The sequence below is a fragment of the Bufo bufo genome, chromosome 3, assembly GCF_905171765.1.
Source record: "Bufo bufo chromosome 3, aBufBuf1.1, whole genome shotgun sequence".
In the NCBI taxonomy this organism is placed as follows: domain Eukaryota; kingdom Metazoa; phylum Chordata; class Amphibia; order Anura; family Bufonidae; genus Bufo; species Bufo bufo.
In genome coordinates, this window is record NC_053391.1 from 46,838,845 (window position 1) to 46,859,385 (window position 20,541).

The 20,541-nt window shown below is 45.4% G+C and overlaps 1 protein-coding gene across 6 annotated transcripts in view; it reads right to left on the bottom strand.

Moving 5' to 3' along the window:
* Window positions 1-20,541, bottom strand: part of TIAM1 (TIAM Rac1 associated GEF 1) — a 323,389-nt gene that overhangs the window by 76,381 nt on the left and 226,467 nt on the right. For all 6 annotated transcript variants that reach the window (XM_040423178.1, XM_040423180.1, XM_040423181.1 and 3 more), the window contains 6 exons: window positions 16,944-17,116; window positions 6,970-7,194; window positions 5,845-6,030; window positions 2,433-2,579; window positions 962-1,036; window positions 432-602 (listed from right to left, as the gene is read on the bottom strand). In XM_040423178.1, coding sequence (XP_040279112.1) covers window positions 432-602; window positions 962-1,036; window positions 2,433-2,579; window positions 5,845-6,030; window positions 6,970-7,194; window positions 16,944-17,116 — 977 coding nt within the window. The remainder of the gene's footprint in view (window positions 1-431; window positions 603-961; window positions 1,037-2,432; window positions 2,580-5,844; window positions 6,031-6,969; window positions 7,195-16,943; window positions 17,117-20,541) is intronic.

Consider the following 20,541-nt stretch of genomic DNA (forward strand, 5'->3'; position numbering starts at 1 on the left):
AAACTGATGCATTTTGAACGGATCCTTAAACATTCAGATTACATTGGGGCTGAACTGATCCGTTTTGGGCCGCTTGCGAGAGCCCTGAAACGGATCTCACAAGCGGACCCAGAAACGCCAGTGTGAAAGTAGCCTAATGTGTATGGTGCTGAGCCAACTCTCTGCCAGAAGAGGACACCAAGGGAAAGGAGGACTGGGCATGTTGGATTTCAATGTGCTTGATCGTCTGTCCCCTACTACACAGATCTGGTAGCAGCTTCCTCCCCATTGATAACACATGCATGCCCGGCCAAATCGAGTGTGTGTGTATGGAGCAGATAGTTACAACAGCTGGCGGCCAAACAAGAGTTCCCCTTTACTGTGCAGTACGGTAGGAGCCATCGTTCCCCGTTATCCATCTCTGAACTTGCACACCCTACACGTTGCATTACCTTGCAGATAAACTCTAAGGCATCCTTAGCGGTGTCCTCGGGGTGAATTACGATCAGGATAGACTGGTCGTTTGGCAAACAAACCCAGGAAGGCGTTAGATAGTCGTGGACCCACATGTCGGTGTCGGGATTGTGAGGGTGGACGCTGGTCAGAACCACCTCCTTCTCCTTCTGTGCAGAATAAAGGAACATGGGGGGGAAGGATTACACATTCATCGAGAAATCAGCGCTGCGGGAATCCTGTTACCTATCAGGAGATTAATCCCCAACCGCTAAACGGGATTAGCATAAATTCTAATTAAATCTGGAGTCTCCCGGTATTAATCTCTCTCTACGACGCAGACACTGGAGACTTCCCCGCGTTGCTCTTACAGGGGCTTCATTACTTTGATTACTAGTCTAGGGATCTGCAGAACATTGCACCACTACCACTGACCAGAGACTGGATAATGTGGAGTTAAAGCACTTGTCATGTTCTGTGCTCTGGGGGAGAGGTTACGCTGCAGTGGAGGAGCTCATCAGAACATTACCTTGTCTTCAGAGGTGGTCTCGTCAAAGATACCCTCCAGGGACTTCTTGACAGGCTCTGATCCATCATTAAATACCTGGGAAGGAAGAGTTAAAAGTTTAATTGGCACTAAATGCCTTTGGACTATACACAGTGTTAAAATACTGAGCGCCAAGCTCCCAGCACGCCTTTATCATATAGCAGAGTAGGCTGCAGTCACAGGACAGTGAACGAAACAGGCATTAAAAATGGACACGCTGTCAGGTTTTTCATGGCCATTTTGCACCAGTTTCTGGCTGTCCGTCCGTTTTTAATGGCTGTTAAGCATCCTTTTTTAATAGGCGTTAAAAAAAACGCCATTGAAAATGGACGAGTTTCATATTTATTTATTTTTTACATCCCAACCCGTGTAGTGACCTCACAGTATACATAATGGTCAACGTAGGGCCCCGTGAACATCACATGGCCCCCCTCAGCATAAATAATGGCCCCCATTATGCCCCCTAGTATAAAGAATGCCTCCATTAGTGCCCCCCCCAGGACTATTAATGCCTGCATTTGTGGCCCCCATTATAGCAAATTCCGCCATTACTGGATCCCAGTTCTAATAATGACTCCATTTGTACTCCCCAGTTTTGCTTCTGCTAAAAAATAAATAAATGAATTGTATTCGCCTCATCCACTTGCACTCGCAGAGACAGTCCTGTGCTCGCAGCCTGATGACGTCACCATGCGTTCCCAACGTGGTTACGACATCATGCTGGGAGTGCATGGTGACGTCATCAGTCTGGGAGCACAGATCCTTTTGCATCAAGTGAGGAGCGACTGTCTCTGCGAGTGCAATTAGTTGAGGCAAGTTTTAATTATTTTTTTTATTTAATCCCTAAAACATTGTTTTTAACTAGAGGCATTCTCCACTCTCCCAATACAATACATATGTACATGTTCAGCTTGGCCAATATCTACATAGGGATGCCGGGAGAGACGTCAGTCAGCCGAGTAATTGTCCGTCTGACAGCAAAAGTGTCTGGCAGTGGATTATTTCCCTATCCCTATTGAGCTGCACATGCATGCTTGGCCGAGCCAATTGCACATGTGAATGGGAGAGAGGGCTTGAGAGGCAAAATTGTTGGACTTACAAGAATTTGTCCTACAGTTATGTAAGGCGTACCACCGCAAGCCTTTATTATAGGAGTAACAACCGGAGGACATGGCAAGCCCGTATCATGGAATACCGCCTAGACTGCTAGCCTAACAAGGCAAGGCTGCGTGCAAAGAGCCTGAATGGTATCAGGGTCACTCTATGTACCGCCATATGGTGATTCCACGTGTCCTTTATGAATCCATGAGAGTAAACCTCCTTGCGCCTCCATACTATGAAGCCATAAATCTCTAGGGGCACCATAGGCATCCACACAACAGCCGTGTGTATGAAGCCGGGATCTTAGCAAGTACTTTCAAGTCACTACTGTGCAAGTAATTCACCATCTTACCTGGTTAATGCTTGGCCTCCCTTGTTTCTTCTTAGAAGATGTGTCAAGGCCCCATAGAGAAGAAAACCGGCTCCTCCTCTTACTGGCAGATCTGGACATTGCTTGTGTTCGTCTCCTGACACCGGACTCTCCAGTACGGGCGGCCACCTGCAAGAAACCAGAAACTCCATTACCAAACTCATTTAAGGCAACGTTGTTGTCAGACAGAAATTCATCTGACTGGTTCAGCAGCCACGGGGCTGTAGTCACCCAGTCACTCACCATTCAGAGACATGCATAGGCCCTGCTCTCGCCTCCCCCTCTCTCTCTATAGCGCCTTCCTTTTACACTGAACACAAGAGATTTTTTGCTTGCACCAGTAGTGCTGCGTTCTCTTCAAACAGCTGATCGGTGGGGGTGCCGGGAGTTGGGCCCCTGCCGATCTGATATTGATGACCTATCCTGAGGAAAGGTCATCAATATAGCAAAAGCTTTATGATTTCCTGTCTTTTCAGAGCAGCCACCATGGACCATAGATGCAATGGACCACCACAGGAGAAATGAAGTATTACAAAGTGTCCATTGAAATCAATGACCTGCCTTCGTGCACAGCTGGTGGGCTCTTTCACACTTGCGTTGTCCGGATCCGTCGTGCACTCCATTTGCCGGTGGTGTCCGCCGGATCCGGAAAAACGCAAGTGAACTGAAAGCATTTGAAGACGGATCAGTCTTCAAAATGCGTTCAGTGTTACTATGGCAGCCAGGACGCTATTAAAGTCCTGGCTGCCATAGTAGTAGTGGGGAGCGGGGGAGCAGTATACTTACAGTCCGTGCGGCTCCCGGGGCGCTCCAGAATGACGTCAGAGCGCCCCATGCGCATGGATGACGTCATCAATGTGATCACATCATCCATGCGCGTGGGGCGCCCTGACGTCACTCTGGAGCGCCCGGGGAGCCCCACGGACGGAAGTATACTGCTCCCCACTACACTTTACCATGGCTGCCAGGACTTTAGCGTCCTTGGAGCCATGGTAACCATTCAGAAAAAGCTAAACGTCGGAACTGGCAATGCGCCGAAACGACGTTTAGCTTAAGGCCGGATCCGGATTAATGCCTTTCAATGTGCATTAATTCCGAATCCGGCCTTGCAGCAAGTGTTCATGATTTTTGGCTGGAGCAAAAAGCGCAGCATGCTGCGGTATTTTCTCCGGCCAAAAAACGTTCCGGTCCGGAACTGAAGACATCCTGATCAGGATTCTTCCGGCATAGAGCCCCGACGACGGAACTCTATGCCGGAAGAAAAGAGCGCAAGTGTGAAAGAGCCCTAAGGAAATTCAGCACCCTGCCTTAGCTGTGTACAGGGCATCACACTGAGCCAGCCAGAATCCTGATCTGTAATGATGAGGGTCAAGCACCACAAAACAGCTGTCTACGGACACATATCTGGCTCAGCTATTTTCCCTTGTCATGTTCCAAGCCTAGTTAAAAGGTGGCGCAAGCAAGATGGTTCTCAATCCCTGAGAGATACCTTTTTGCATAAAGGTGGTCAAACATTGCTAGACAGCTATTCCGCCTGACCACACATACGCATGCACGCTCGGCTGAGCACATGTATTCTGAATAGGGTAGAAGATGCCACAGGGCGTTTCTGGCAGCAGCTTTTCTCCCCTGAAAATAAAAGGATCAGGTACGTTGAAATCCAACAGCCCAATCTGTCTTTCCCCTGAAGGGGTGGAAAGTCAAAAGGTCCCATAAACTTTAGGTGGTTAAATTTCCAGCTAGATATCGGCAGCTTCGGCTGACAGATTGAGTGGTGCTCGCTCAGTCTAATGGATGAGGTTCTACTAATGTAATACATAAAAATTAGCTTTCTAAACCAGAGAACTCCTTTAACCACAATATTAGAAAGTGTATTTCCCCCTTACATCTGTTGTATTAAGAGGGCCACCCTCCAACATCTGCATGATAACATATGGAGATCACTGGGCTTTCAAGTGCGTGCGTCTACCACATACATGTGCACATGCCGATCGTATTGTGCAAGCTCTTGTAATACACACGCATCTTGTTCCAGGAAAGCCATGGTTCATATGTTCTGCAGGTGTGTTAATACCGCATGTAGAGTCTGGCAATAAAAGGCCATAAACCTGCATGGAGCTTTCATGTGATCTTCTGAGAGTATCCCACCCACAACCTGTTCTTTTCTTGTATTCTCCAGCTCGGTGGGAGAGGCAGCATATGATATAGTCGCACCCGCCCTCCAGAACTGGGAACTATTACGAGTTCTCTTCTGTTCCCACACAATAGCTATAAAATGCAGCTCTCCAAGACAAAAAAGCCCAGAAGGTGCTGAATATTAAGTGTTCTGTAATCTCTGCACACACGTGTACGGTGACCCACCAGACTGCTGGAAACCTGCAAGCTATTTATGGAGAAGAAGTTGGATCGCGGGCGTTTGACAGGAATCCGGGATAATGACTTTCATGTGCAAGTAACAGAAGGCAGATTGCGGGTGGGAGTTACACTGGCAACATGGCTGTCCGTGTTCTTTAACACCTGCTCCTCCTGGCAGGCCACCCTGACTACTAAAAGACAGGACATGCTGGATGGTTAGTGGAAGCTTGTGTGCACATTATAAAACACTTCCGGAACTGGAAACTTTATATTCTCACTTGCTTGTGGTGATACATTTTGATGGCAGACTGTTGGAATTTCTGGATTAGTGGGCATGCTCCAAAAAGAATCCTGGAAGAATGTCAGGGAGAAATCCAGGATTGCAAGCAGAGATAATTTGAGGCTCCTGCGCTCAAATGCAAAATCTTTAAGGGTTTTGGCCAAAACCCTGCTCACCAGTGATAGAGAATGGCAAGAAAAAATGAGGAATTAGCCTTAAAATCATGCAGCCATTGGCCACCATGGATGGCAAGGGTCTCCACTGCATATGGCAGCCGGCTGGTTTTACACCTACAGGGCTCCAGATATACGATATATCACTTATAATACTTGTGTCTTTTTATGTGGAAGAGGCCCCTTTGGCCCCTTTAGGCACCGGGGTCTGGGTGCGACTGCTGCCTCCACACCACACAGACAACTGTCAACATCTGGAGCGTGCCAGACAAGTGGACAAGTTTATGGAGAATTTCCTGGCTGACCTCAGCCAACTTGTCTCGTGTTACACCACCACCTCCTGAAAGCGGTCCTCTGCCTCTTCAATTTCCTCCATGGCTTTTGCTCCTTGACCCACCCTGGAGCTCTCCTGCTTCTCCTTATAGAAGGGAGCTACCAGTCTCCCAAAACATCCAATACCTCTTTTCTCCAAAAACAGATGCTCAAACTCTACCGACTGGTTTCTGCAGCCACTGCAGGAAGCTCACACCCTTGCAGCTCTAGAACTTGTGTGGTTTCTAACTAAAATCAAGACTAAGTCACTTACTAGAGCGTGAAATGAAGACACCGAGAAGATCCCTAGACGCCCCATGGCAACTTTAGTTGGTCGGCTTGCAAAAGCCAGTAAGCGTTTTGGGTTTGGCAGCTCGCCACCCTGCAGGCTGGCGAGATAGCAGCGGTACCGGAACAAGTCCATCTGAAACTGCTCAAGATTCTGCTCCCAGACAAAGATCTGCAAGGAGAAGAGACAGGAGAAACAGAAAAAAAAATTAAAGAACTCAAACATATCAGGCAATAATACTGGAGGTCACACAGTTTTTTCCCCCCATTCATTTCTATTGGAGTGGGAACTTCACACCTCCAGCTGACATTGGGCAACTGAAGTTGTGGTCTACCCTTGGCCTATGGGTATACGGCATGCTCAAGCAGGAAGTACCCATCATTTTTGGTCAAATGGTAATATGCACAGTATGTTAATGCTGCATGGCTTCACAGCAACACAAGTTATTTGTAGGCGTTGTCTTAGGAGACGTCCGCCCGGAGGCAGACATTCAGAATGTAGGCGGGAACATTTAATAGGGGTTGTAGCACATTTAATTAGGTACATACACAATTCAATGTAAATTAGAGGGTACGTTCACTTTGCAAGCCTTAATCATTCCGCCAATACGGCTAAAATAAAAAATAAAGCAACTTTGAATAGAAACCTATGTGTCTGACTACTGTAGTAAAAGTTAACAGACCCATCTATCAATCCATCCACGATGTCCATCATTATAGCCTTTTTTTTTTTTTTTAATCAGTCGATTTTTTTCTTTCCATGCCACGGACCTGCTTGCGGTTTATACCTACTGAATGGAGATACACCGCGAGCAGATACCCAGTGAGGCTTCCAGTGGCACCGCAAGAAAGAAATGACATGGCACAGTCTCGGCTTTAAACCATCGGCCACATGAAAGGCTAGCCCCCCTCCCACTGAAAACAATAAAAGGCAGATATTGTGCGACTGCTGCTGGAATTTTGGCACGGACTCTGGGGGTGGGGTGAAGGGGGGAAATCGGGGGTGCCAAGAGTTGGACCACCATCAATCTGATATCGATGACCTTTCCTATAGCAAGGTCATGAATATTACAATGCAGGAAAATCCCTTTAATCTCATAAAAGGGTTCACCTGGTCCAAGATGGTTTTCTTCTTCTTGGCGTCAGTTACTGAAGAAAGCTGCATTTCTCCCATCTTCTTCATCTTCTCATCCATGTCGATTTTTTGCTCCAGCTTTTTGATTTCAGACTTGAGGAGCTTGACCGTGTCCTCCTTGTGGTGCTGTCTGGCCACGGTGGTGGCGCATGCGGAGTGGATGGCCGTGATCCAATTCTCTAGCTCGGTCTGACTGCTCGTCTGAAATGTGAAAAATCAGAATCGATTAGAATTAATATCTAAAAGGCCGGCCTAATCACAGACAAACCCCTTTAATATCCATGTAATACTCAGAGAACTCAGGTCTAAGCGCAAATTGTTGCTCTTTTACCAGCTCTGTGCTCTGTCTCCTGGGGGGAGGTCCCAAGAAGTGGACTTCCCCCAGAGGACATCATTATGACCTAATAAGACACATGGAAAGGGGCGGTAGACATGTGACAACCCCTTTAAGGGAAACTATGTTCTCTATAAGGGAAGGTGATCAGGAACTGCAATTTATGGGAGTCTCGAATCTACCTCATGTCTCAGTAAACACCTAGTGCCACATTTATCATATATTTACGCCACTTTTGTGGAATGAAAAAGTCACAAACGGCACTTGCGCAAAAATGATCTCACAAATGCCATTACTCCACTGGCCACTCCACTCCCAAAACGGGGGTGGAACGAGGTGAAGAGGGGGCAGGGCGGCCACATGTATCATCTTCTACGCCAGGAGCTGGCGTAGATTCAGCGCCTAATTCATGACGAGGTGTATGCCGCCGGACTATAACAAATCTGTCCCTTAGACTTTTACTGTCCCTTCGTTATGCGTTACACTGCAGCTCTGCCTGTTCTGCTTAGCTCCTGGACATAAGCACAAGCTCTCCAGTGCATGTAGAGTCAGTTTCCAGAATGATTATAAATTACGACTAGTACTTACACACACAGGGAGAAACAGGTTTCTTCAAGGGAAGGTTGGGGGATTTTTAAATTGCATTTCTCTGCTGAAATTTTTCTTTACGGCGTCAAAATTTTTATAGAATGATTGTCTCTAAATACAGATTGTGACTGCCCTGTGATAGAACGGGGCTTCAGCGTCTAATCAGGGGCCGGTGACAGATATGAGGGTCTCCATGTTACGGCAGCTAAAGGACATGTTGACTTGCAGCTCTCCATGAGTGGAGGGATCTTAATGAGCTTCTAATTGTCAGAAGCAAATGTTTGACCAAGGTGGTGATTCTGTGTCTCCGAGGAGTGCCGGGGCTAAATACCTCAATGGGAGTTGTGTGCTCTCTACAGCAAGAAATGAGATCAGTACAGATCGAGCAGAGATGAGTTTGCCACTTGACAAAACGTGCCGTGATATTGCCAGGTGAAAGCCAAGATGTCTTAAAGTGACACTGCAGGTTAAGGCTTTATCTCCTGATGTAGCACGTCAGACCATGGCATGGGTGGGGGTACATGGGACGGGTCCATGCACTGCATTCCTAGGTAAGCTTGGTCAACATTAGCAATGGACTGAAAGGGGCCTGGGCACTACACGAGAACCAGGGGCAGCACGGTTCTAGAGGTCGAGCCCCAGATTATAGGCGAGACTTCTCCGAATGGTTTTCAAAAGAATAGGTCTTAAATCCATAGCTTTAAAAGTAATTTACCACTGAAGTGAATAGAAGAAGCACTGCAGTAACCACCAATGGATGGAGCTGTGTACTTCGGAGCTGACTTCCGGTATCGGAGCTACTGCACAACAGCTGATCCCTGGGGGTAAGGGGTGTCCGACCCCAACTGATCAGATTGGCTGGAAAGACCATCACTTATAATTGAGTGACTGCTCCATGAATGAGTAGTGCTCTGTTAGAACAGGCAAAATATATAGGGATGAGCGAACTTGTGTTTTCAAGTTCGGCGTACAAGGTTCGGGTTATCTAAGAATTCCGCTACCACGGACCATAAGTTATGGTCCGTGGTAGCGGAATCCATAACCGAATTCTTAGATAACCCGAACCTTGTACGCCGAACTTGAAAACACAAGTTCACTAATCCCTAAAAATACATCTGTGTTTAGATATTACACACTTGTTATGGCACCCTCTGCTGTTCTTCTGTTTCCCTCTTAGAACGGCCACCTAATGTGTCTAGTGCTGGTGATTCCATCTGCAAAATTGTTATGATTTGGATGATCAAGATTTAATTGTGGACCGACCCCTTTAAAGTGACCAATTCAGCTCTGCTACATCATCTAATATTTTATCGCATGCTCTGGAGATTACAGGACGGTGGAGAACAGAGACTAGATTTCCTGACCACCAAGTGGAACCTGTTCTGGTTTTGGCAGTCAAACAAGACATTATCTATCGGATTACTCACATCTCAAGAATTCACCTTAATTACAAAACAAACACGACCGTCTACGGGTATCACTGGGAGCCACAAGCACTGCTGAGGCATCATTATGAATCTCCATGTAAGACAAGGGGCCTTGTCATGTAGAGGAACATACATGAAAGTCTCAAGCAGTAGATCGACATTTCAGAGGCATGATGTCTGCACCAGTCAATAGGCCGAGGAGGTGCAAATAAGGCTCCAAACGTCACATCTAGGCCTTCTGTCAGGCGTAACAGTAGAGAGTGCTGCCCGACATATACCCCTGAAGAAGACTCCAACATATGTCACTGTACGGACATACGACAGGATTTCAACTACTAAAAATTACTAAAAAATACAAAAAACAAAAAGGAAAAAACTTTTTGTTGTTTGAGGGATGCTTCTGCAAAGAACAGTGTAGTAAAAAGTACCTATAGGTATGGTTAAAGTGTATGTAGGAGCTTTCCTGGTGTATATGGCAAAGATAATGTGAACAGAGCCGAAGGGACAGGTTTTTACACGTGGTCGATGGATCCATTTAAATAAGAGGGATAGATGGAGGCACATACAGGGAAACAAGTAATGTAAAAAAAAAAAAAAAAGGAGAAAGGTCTAAAACATCACACACTCTGCAGGAAGCCACTCTGCTCACAAGATCAATGTTCACATCTTAAAAATCAATAAAAGTTAAGAGTTTGCTTTGAAGACCTTTTTACAATTCACAGATAAAAGGTGTTTAACAAGTTAACTTGGAAATATAAATGACATTACTTATCTTGCACGGATCAGAAGTTAAAGCCTGCATCTGTTATATATATATATATATATATATATATATATATATATATATATATATATATATATATATATATATATATATATATATATACACACACATATACACATATACACACACACACAGCTACATCCTATATTACACTCCAGAGCTGCACTCACTATTCTGCTGGTGAAGTCACTGTCTACATACATTACTTATCCTGTACTGATCCCGAGTTACGTTCTGTATTAAACACCAGAGCTGCACTCACTATTCTACTGGTGCAGTCACTGTGTACATACATTACTTATCCTGTACTGATCCTGAGTTACGTCCTGTATTAAACCCCAGAGCTGCACTCACTATTCTGCTGGTGCAGTCACTGTGTACATACATTACTTATCCTGTACTGATCCTGAGTTACATCCTGTATTATACTCCAGAGCTGCACTCACTATTCTACTGGTGGAGTCACTGTGCACATACATTACTTTTCCTGTACTGATCCTGAGTTATATCCTGTATTATTCTCCAGAGCTACACTCACTACTCTGGAGGTACAGTCACTGTATACATTACATACATTACTTATCCTGTACTGATCCTGGGTTACATCCTGTATTATACTCCAGATCCGCGCTCACTACTTCTACTGGTGGGGCCAATGTATACATGCTGTACTTTACCTACTTTTTCAAGATCTTGAGTAACAGCCTGCATTATACTCCAGAGCTGCACTCAGAAATCTGCTGTTCTTCATTGGAAACTAGCAATTATCAGTTTCTCATTAGCAGAAAGGTTTCAAGAGAAATAATTCACCGATAACACAGAAGGGCAGGAATTAGCTCCGCTTCTCAATGCCAACAACTGCTTGTCTGCTGCTACTGACAACACTCAGGTTATGCAGCAAATCGCATGGTGCTACAAAATCCTCCAAACAAAAAATAAAAATTAGCTAAAAAACGCAATTTCACCCGAAAAGCGCAACCGCAAAATAAATAAGGAGACAAACTGGCTTTGACAGTTGCTATGGCGATGCGGGAATCTCTCGGTAAGATGAAGAGAGTTTCCTTCACCCTCTGTGCAACTCAGACCTTCATTTCAAAGCACAAGACTCCTCACGGTGGAATCTCTTCAAAACACGGCCCTCAAGGCAAAGTTTAGGGTTTTTATTTTTCCTTTTTCGTGTTTCTTCATGTCTGTCCCAAAAATCCCTACAGACAGAGATTAGCTTCAGACAGAATGAGACAAAACTCTCCTTCTCCAGCACTTGGGGGGTGCTGTCTTGCTTCCAGCTATGGGTAATGTGTTTATGCGCCTTTCAGAGGAGACCGTCCAAAAATGAATAAGGAGTAATACAAAAACAAGCTGGATAGATCTCATAGGCTGGGCAAGTCAAAGGGGAGCGGGACATGTGGTTGCAAATAACATCTTTCAGGTGAAATAATTTCAGGACCTCTCACTTCTCCTGACATGTCCGTTTTAGTAACCATTTACTGTATTTTTCAGACTATAAGATGCACTTTAATTTTTTTCTCTGATGGAGCTTGGGGGTCTGATCTGAGGACCGAGAAGTAATGGGGATCTGATGTCTGTGGTGGAATATGGGTACGACGGGGGTCTGATATGAGGTCTAAGAAGGAATAGGGGGTCTGATACAGAGGTCTGATAGTGCTTGGGGGTCTGGTCTGAGATCTGAGGAGCTATGGGGGTCTGATGGGGGTGTGATCTGATGTCTAAGAAGGAATCCGACCAGGGGGTTTTATGAAGAAAGAAAAAAATTCTTCTTATCCTCTATATAACAGGTGTGTTTTATGGTCCGGCGTGTGTCTTATGGAGCAAAAAATACAGAACATTGCACAAGTAATAACAATTCTGGAACATCTATTCTTAGGACTCCATGTTGTGCTATTCCTTTATTATCCCTGCTAGAAGTTATGAATGAATTCCTAGCAGTCTGCTGTAAAGGTTCAGCTGGGCGTTAGTAATTGGGGGTGTTCCCCTTCACAGTTAGACACTGGCAGCACTGATTGGATAATGCCAGACTGTGCAGGGACACCCCTCCAAATGGTAATACCCAGCTGGACCTTTATTGCAAATCACTAGCATTCATAACTTCAAGAAGGAATAACAAATGAATGGCACAACATACAGACCTAAGAATAGAGGCTGCGCGGAGAATGCAAGTAGTTACTAAAACAGACATGTCAGGGGAAGAGACGGCTCCTCCTTAAAGGGACACTAATCTTATTGACTGCATACAATGTATTGTACTCTGTTATCATCCATTTCAGGTCAGGAAAGGGCTGACTAATGTTCTTCAGCTGGAATACCCTCCCGTCTCTGAGCACAGGAAGAACAGTCAAGAACTCGGGACTTATTTCTACTGCCCACCTTACTGGTATGAAACTAAAGGGCCGGGACATGACACACTGATGGTAAAAATAATATAAATAATGGTAAAAAAAAAACAAAAAAACTCTCCAATATCTCAGAGTTTACGTTCCACCATCCATGTTCCTGGAACTCGGCTTCTGCTATGTTTGATGTACACATCTGTTCCCCAGAACACTGGGTGGTAAAAAGCTGGAAAATATCCAACTTTTATTACTTTTGTAAAATGTGACGTCCAGGCTCTCACCTGCCCTTTAATAAACCACCAATAAAAAATCTCGAACACGGAAAACATTGTGAAAGAGCAAAGGAGCAGATTGGTATCGCGGTTGCTCAACATTTAGAGCCTCAGGAGGAGCCTGGGTGCACGGAGTGAAAAAAGTTCAGGCAGATGAAATCCAACGTGCCTCATCCTCCTTTTCCCTGACATCAGCCATTGACCTAGAGTCAGGAGGCCTCACACACATAAGATGGTTTGCCAAATCTGCCAAAACGTTGACGGGTTTGGCCACAGATCTAATGAGTATGGCAGCTTAAGGGTCCATTCACACGTCCGCAAAATCGGTCCGCATCAGTTCCGCAATTTTGCGGACCGCAAAACACATACGGACGTGTGAATGGACCCTAAGTGTCAGACAAAATTCATCACTTGCCCTATGCCTTTTTGTGGCTTAACAAAAAAATGAAAAAAAAATTGCAATACCACATTTTGTGACTTTTTCAAAGCCACGGTGACTGGAATCTATGGCAGCTCTGAGCTCTAACACACGGACTGCCAGAGGAGACATGTACTTCTCCGACAGCACAGGCCCTATCTTCATAGCTCTGAGACCCTTAGTTAAAATAAATCTGTAGTGCATCGGCTCCGAAGTGACGTTCACCGCGGGGAGTGCCTGCTGTCATCTCAGAACTTCTCGAGAGTAAAGGAAGGAGATTTACAACTTAGTCAGAAACTGTATTCCAATATATTCTATTTTCTATCACACGGTGCTGACGTCACTATTTTACTACAGCAAATTTGTTATTACGTGGATCATTTAAAGGGGTTGTCCACTTCTTACTATTGATGACCTATCCTTAGGAAAGGTCATCAATATCAGATCGGCAGGGGTCCGACATCCGACAACCCCGCTGATCAGCTGTTTGAAGAGAAGGCGGCGCTCGGACGAACGCTGCCTTCTCTGCTCGCCGCAGCAATTGCAGTGGTGAGCAGGTGTAATTACAAGTATGACGTCCCCATTCACTTCTATGGGAAGGCTCTGTAGCATTTACTTGAACAGACTGATCTGTCCCAGAGAAGTGAATGGGGACGCCATACTTGTAATTACAACCTACTCACCAAAGCGCTGCTTTCTCTTCAATCAGCTGGTCAGCGGTGGTGCTGGGAGTCGGACCCCCGCCGGTCTGATGTTGATGACCTATCCTGAGGATAGGTCATGAATAGTAAGAAGTGGACAACACCTTTAAGAACGAGTCGGAGTGTGAGGTTTACACAGCAAAGACTGAAATCTACAGCAAAAGTCTGTGCAAAATGCACAACAGGCATGCTGCGTGTGTGAAAGTGGCCACAAATCCACAGCGGAAAATCTTTTACAGCACTGGTGCAGCGCTTAGCCTTGCAGCGCTGGGCTCCTGGGTTCGAATCCAACCAAGGACAAACAATCATGTCTGTGGAAGGCCCCAATCCTGGTTTTGGCTCATAATCACTGATGGGAAAACACTGATGTGTGTATGAGGCTTTGGCCTCATGCACACGGCCGTTGTTTTGGTCCGCATCCGAGCCGCAGTTTTTGCTTCAATTCACTTCAATGGGCTGCAAAATTTGCGGACAGCACTCCGCGTGCTGTCCGCATCCATTGCTCCGTTGCGTGGTCCGCAAAAAAAAATATAACATGTCCTATTCTTGTCCACGCTTTGCGGACAAGGATAGGCAGTTATATTAAAGGCTGTCCATGCCGTTCCGCAGCACACAGACGCCATCCGTGTTTTGTGGATCCGCGGTTTTCGGACCACAAAACACACAACGGTCGTGTGCATGAGGCCTTTACAAGAGAGGACTGGGAGAATTTATCGTCAGAGAGAGTAATATCTGAAGTCAGTTTCACAGTAGTCTCCGCTGGAGTACTTTGCACCAAATTTAACAAAATGTTGCACGCCGTTTATTAAAACTGGTGCAACGTGAAGCCTAACGTCTAGAAATGTTACTCCAGTTTTCCCACTCCGCCCTTGTACTGGAATGAGTGTGCAACCTTCATTTTATTTTTTTTACTTTTTAAAAAGTTAAAAAGTCTCAGAGATAAATCTGGAGCGAAACTAATTACCACAGCTAACTACACCTACTTTTCACAACTGGAGTGAGTGGTGTAAAAACTTTTTGAGCAAGCGACCTCAAAAACTTGCAAAGCCACTATTTTTTGACTTTTTAAAGCCAGAAATCTGCAGCGAAGGTGTAATAAAGCTTCTTCCCCCCCCCCCCCCCCCCCCCCCCCCCCCCCCCCCCCCCCCCCCCCCCCCCCCCCCCCCCCCCCCCCCCCCCCATGGTTCCTGCCTGACTAACACTTTCAGGATCCCATAAATTCATAATACTTGTATTACAGGAACAAGAAATGATAAGAAGCCCTCCAAAGCCACCAAGGGAATGTGAAATATCTTCAGTCTGAGAGGTGCGAGAACTTCAAACGCTACAGATGTGACCTTGGGGATTTAACCAAAAGCTAAAATGAAGTCTGGGAACGTGTGTGACTCAGGACGATTCCCAAAAGCTGCGTTCATCTCATTTCCTGGACCCACACAAAAAGTGCTCTAACCTAGGGGTCACCCTCTGAAGAGGAGAAATCCTACATCTTACACATGTGGGAGGACGTCAAGGCTGGAACGCGGGGACAGGTTATTACTTCTGAGAAGCTTTGTATAGAGTTGTACTTTAGGTGATAAGGTTTCATTATAGGAAGAGGTTACTGCACAACAACCCTTGCTCCTGAAGGGCCACGCCGCCCAGTTATACTGGGATACATTACTTTCTACTAGTGTTGAGCGAACTTGTGTTTTAAGTTTGGCGTCTAAAGTTCGGGTTATTGAAGAATCCCGTTATGGATTCCGCGACCACGGACCATAACGGAATTTAGAATCCATAACGCGATTCTTCGATAACTCGAACTTTAGACCCCGAACTTAAAACACAAGTTCGCTCAACACTACTTTCTACACAACTAGGTAGACTTGCCATTGAAGAGGTTGTCACATGATGAAAATTCCTGCCCATATGTCCCATCAGGCCATATGGACATCATGGGGTGGCGTGAGAGAAACATCTGCTTGGGCTTCCCCCCCTCTACGAGCCACAACTGAAAGCTGCCCCATAAGAGCGGCTCTTGCATTACATGGTAGGTCATTCGTCTGAAGGCTACATACTACAAGTCTGACTGGCCACGACTTCCACCACAAAATTCAGCTGTCTGCCAGACCTGCTATAAACAGCTGATTGACTTTGTGGTGCGATGTGGTGAGACAACCCCTTTAAATGAGTTTTACAGTAGCAAAAAACATTGCTGCCTTCTTCCTTAAACAGCTCCACACCTGGTTGTTTCTGGTATTGCAGTTCAGCTTCACTGAAGTGAATAAGGCCGAGCTGCAGTACCGCACGACCTGTGGACAGGTGTAGTGCGCTTTAAAGGGCATCTGTCAGCAGATTTGTACAGTGGCTGCTACTTTTAGCCCAGGGGTAGACTCTTAACTTACCCCAGTCACTAAAAGAGTTTAGACAGGATTAGGAAAACATGGCTACTTTCTTTCTTAAAGAGCACTTGTCAGCAGATTTGTACCTATGACACTGGCTGACCTGTTACATGTGCGCTTGGCAGCTGAAGGCATCTGTGTTGGTCTCAAGTTCATATGTGTCTGCACTGCTGAGAAAAATTATGTTTTAACATATGCAAATGAGCCTTTAAGAGCAACGGGGGTGTTGCCGTTACACCTAGAGGCTCTGCTCTCTCTGGAATTACTGCGCCCTCTGCAGTTTGATTGACAGGACCAGGCGTGATGATGTTTGCATTGCCTGGCCTTGTCGATCAATGTGGAGAGGGTGCGGAAGTTGCAGAGAGAGCACTCTAGGTGTAAGGACAACGCCCCCGTTGCTCCTAGAGGCTCATTTGCATAAATTAAGACATTTTTCTCAGCAATGCGGGCACATATGAACATGGGACCAACACAGACGCCTTCAGCTGCCAAACGCACATGTAACAGGTCAGCCAGTGTCATAGGTACAGAACTGCTGACAGATGCCCTTTAAGGAAGAAAGTAGCCATGTTTTCCTAATCCTGTACCCCCGGGGCAACATCAGCAGCCATAGGGGTCACCATGCAGCTATATGAACTCCCATAGGACTGAGAAATGGCTAACACTGTATAGGATGCAGCAGTGGAGGTTCACCCACCTGAAAGAGGAAGGCATCACCGAGCGAGTTGCTGAGGCAGAATACAAAGTCTTTCTTGGGATGCTCTGGCACAGCCTGTACGATGCTGTTCTCCACCCACACGGCGTGCTTCGGGATACTGGTGTTATCTATACCAGAGCGGCTGTCGCTTTCGTAGAAGAACAGAGTGCACCCTGAAAATGAGACGACAAAATGGGTGAGGATCACTGACCGATGACCCCTGCAGTTAAAACCACTACTTTATTGCCCCCCTCATAATCCAGCACCAATAGTCCAGCGGTATGTATGTCACAGAAAGAACTTCCTAGGGACAATTTAAGATGAAAGGTACTGCTGACAACCACATCTAGTAATGATGCCAACCTGGCAATCAGATGATCGCTGCAGGTCATAAAGTTGTAGCAAGCAATATATTTACCCTGCAGTGGCCTCTACAGGGGAAATATAGTATTACATGATAGCCATTCGAGTGACTGGTCGTCCATGTCATATAGAAGGGGCAAGAGGGCGGATGATGACCTGTGTGGTCAGTATTCGTTATTTTAGTGGATCTTTGTTCAATTTGTTGTTGTTTTTTGATTCGCCAAGGCCCCCTCCTCGTGTGTGGGTGGAACTAGCATATACATTTTTGCTAATTATGTATTTTATTTATTACTAATAAACATATTTATGCATTTCTACTTTGTGTATGATGTGGTTTATATAGGTATTGGATGTTCAAATAGGTATTTAACTCCTATAGACATCTTTTTAGGCATTGGCGCTAGGTATATTCATATAGAAGGGGATAAAGTAAAAAAAAAAAAAAAGCAGAGAAGACGAAAAGGAAAGAGACAGAAATCCCAGTAAAATTCCTTCCACATGATCACTGTTTCATATCACATATCTCTAGCTCCAGAGACATTTCCTTCTATATGTGTGAATGATACGAGCAGATCTATAATAAAGGACATATTGTGGGTTTAGTGGCCCTCAGAAGAGTGGGGGCGCCTATAGGCTACATGAGGATACTGACCTTGGTGAAGGCTCCAGAAATGATAACCATATGAGCTTCCACACAACACTTGGGATCACTTTTGTCGTCATCTAACCCATCCCAGGCCCTTCTTGCTCCTAAAGTTGCTGCTCTGGAGGGAAAAGCCAACGTGAGCGGTTCCAGTGAAGGAAAGTTTGCCAGGACCTGACCTAAGCAGAGTAGACGAGAACATGGAGGAGACTCCCTGAGGTTCCATCTGGCTTTGTGCTGCACTGTAGGAGGCTGGAAAAGGAGGAGAGCATGGAGCTCCAGCAGCAACATTGCTTTTAAAGGCTCAGGAAAAAGTACTCTTGTGATGTTGGGAAAGTTGTAAGACCACCTATATAACCGTCAAGATGCCTTCTGTCCATGTGCTTTATGAGCAAAAGCGGAGACACAAACCAACAGTGGCAGACCCAGCTTATCCATGGTGGCCAACCATTCAATTTAAAGGTAAATGGTGTATGGTAAAATTAAACTTCACATGGTGATAACTACTGATCCCCGGGGCAGCTGTCTGTAGGGTAGGTTCACAAGTAGATGGATGGCTTGGTGATTAGCACAGTTGCTAATCCGATCAAGTGAACATTGGCATGGAGGTTGTGTGTCCTCCCAGCGTTTGCATGGGTTTCCTCTTAGTACTCGGGTTTCCCCCAACACTCCAAAACCATATGGATAGGTTAAAGCGGTTGTCTCATTATGACAGCTTATCCCTTATATACAAGATAGGTCATAAGTGTCTGATCGTGGAAGTCCAAATGCTGGGGCCCCTGACAATTACGAGAAAGGAAGTCTGTGCGCCCCCATTTGAATGGGGCTGTGGTCACACATGCACGCTGCTTCTCCATTCTGCTCTACGGGGCCTCCGGACATGGACGAGACCTTGTACTCTGCTATCGCCAGTAGTAGTGGACACACATGCCGCGTCACTCAAACAGGGAGTGCGGGCTCCCAGTCTTGTAATCAGTGGTGCCCCCAGTGGTCAGACCCCCGCTAATCAGACACTAATCCCTTCTCCTGAGGATAGAAGGCAAGTTCTTGTAATGGGACAACCCCTTAGATGATGAGCCCCAACAGGGACCGATGTGAACGATGACCATCTCTGAACGGTGTTGTGGAATATGTAAAAGGTATATAAATGAATAAAATATATAATATATATATATATATATATATATATATATATATATTTCATTAAATTTTCTTTCCTTTGCTTAAAGTTGTTGTTTAGAATTAGAAAACATGGCTGCCCTCCTTCGCAAACAGTGCAACACCAGTCCACAGTTTGTGTCTGGTATTGCAATTCCAATAGAGCTGTAATACCAGGCACAGTCCACGGACAACTTCTGGAAGAAAGCAAACATGCTTTTCTAATCCTGGACAACGTCTTGGCAACTCTTGACAAGTCTTCGATCAGAAAGAGAGCAAGAGAAAGATATTTGGGGGCTCCGGAGGTCCTGCAGGCAGGGAAAGCGGATCTAGGTGTTGAAAGAAAAGTGAGGATAACCATCTAAACAAGCAGTTACAGAAATGAAAAGGTAGATACAATTAAAGCAAAAATTTCATGACAAACAGAGATCAATCTGCTATTCTATGTGAACTCTGGTTTATACATGTATTTTAAAAATTAATCCCAGACTGTCAGATGGGAGGATGCACTTAACATGTACGATCCCAGCCCTGACAGAAGAAACACTCTGATCACGTCCAAAAATCATGCAAATCTGGGAAGCAACTAATACACAATACGTGACCACTCCCATGTGAAAGCTTAAACCATGATGTAAAGAATGCTGCATCCAGGTCACCGCCAAGAGAAGGGCGATCGTCACTTAGAGATGAAGTCCAGATGTCCAGCCCGGGGAGGAGGACTTATGAGACGGTGAAAAGAATATATCACTGTGGGCTAAAACATGAAAAGTATCGGGTCCACAAGGTACGTGAACAGCCATAATAATAACCAAGTGACAGAAAGAGGCAGCAAAAGAGATAAAGCTTCATCCAGAAAAAGATAATGAGGAGAGAGAGAGTCCCATCCAGAAAGAGATAATGAGAGCCCCATCCAAAAAGAGATAATGAGAACCCCATCCAAAAAGAGATAATGAGAGCCCCATCCAAAAAGAGATAATAAGAGAGCCCCATCCAAAAAGAGATAATGAGAGAGTCCCATCCAAAAAGAGATAATGAGAGAGTCCCATCCAAAAAGAGATAAGAGAGTCCCATCCAGAAAGAGATAATAAGAGAGTCCCATCCAAAAAGAGATAAGAGAGAGCCCCATTCAGAAAGAGATGAGAGAGTCCCATCTAGAAAGAGATAATGAGAGAGTCCCATCTAGAAAGAGATAATAAGAGAGAGCCCCATCCAAAAAGAGATAAGAGAGTCCTATCTAGAAAGAGCTAATGATTAGAGGGAGTTCTGTCCAGAAAAAGACAGAGACAAGGAGGAGTCCTGTCAAGAAAAAGATAAAATGAGAGTCTCTGTCCCTATCCTTTGCTTCTACAATATTCTTTATAGGGATAGCCAACTATAGATCCATAAAGGAAATTCAGAAGCAATTTAGACCTGAGTTATCAGAAAGCAGAG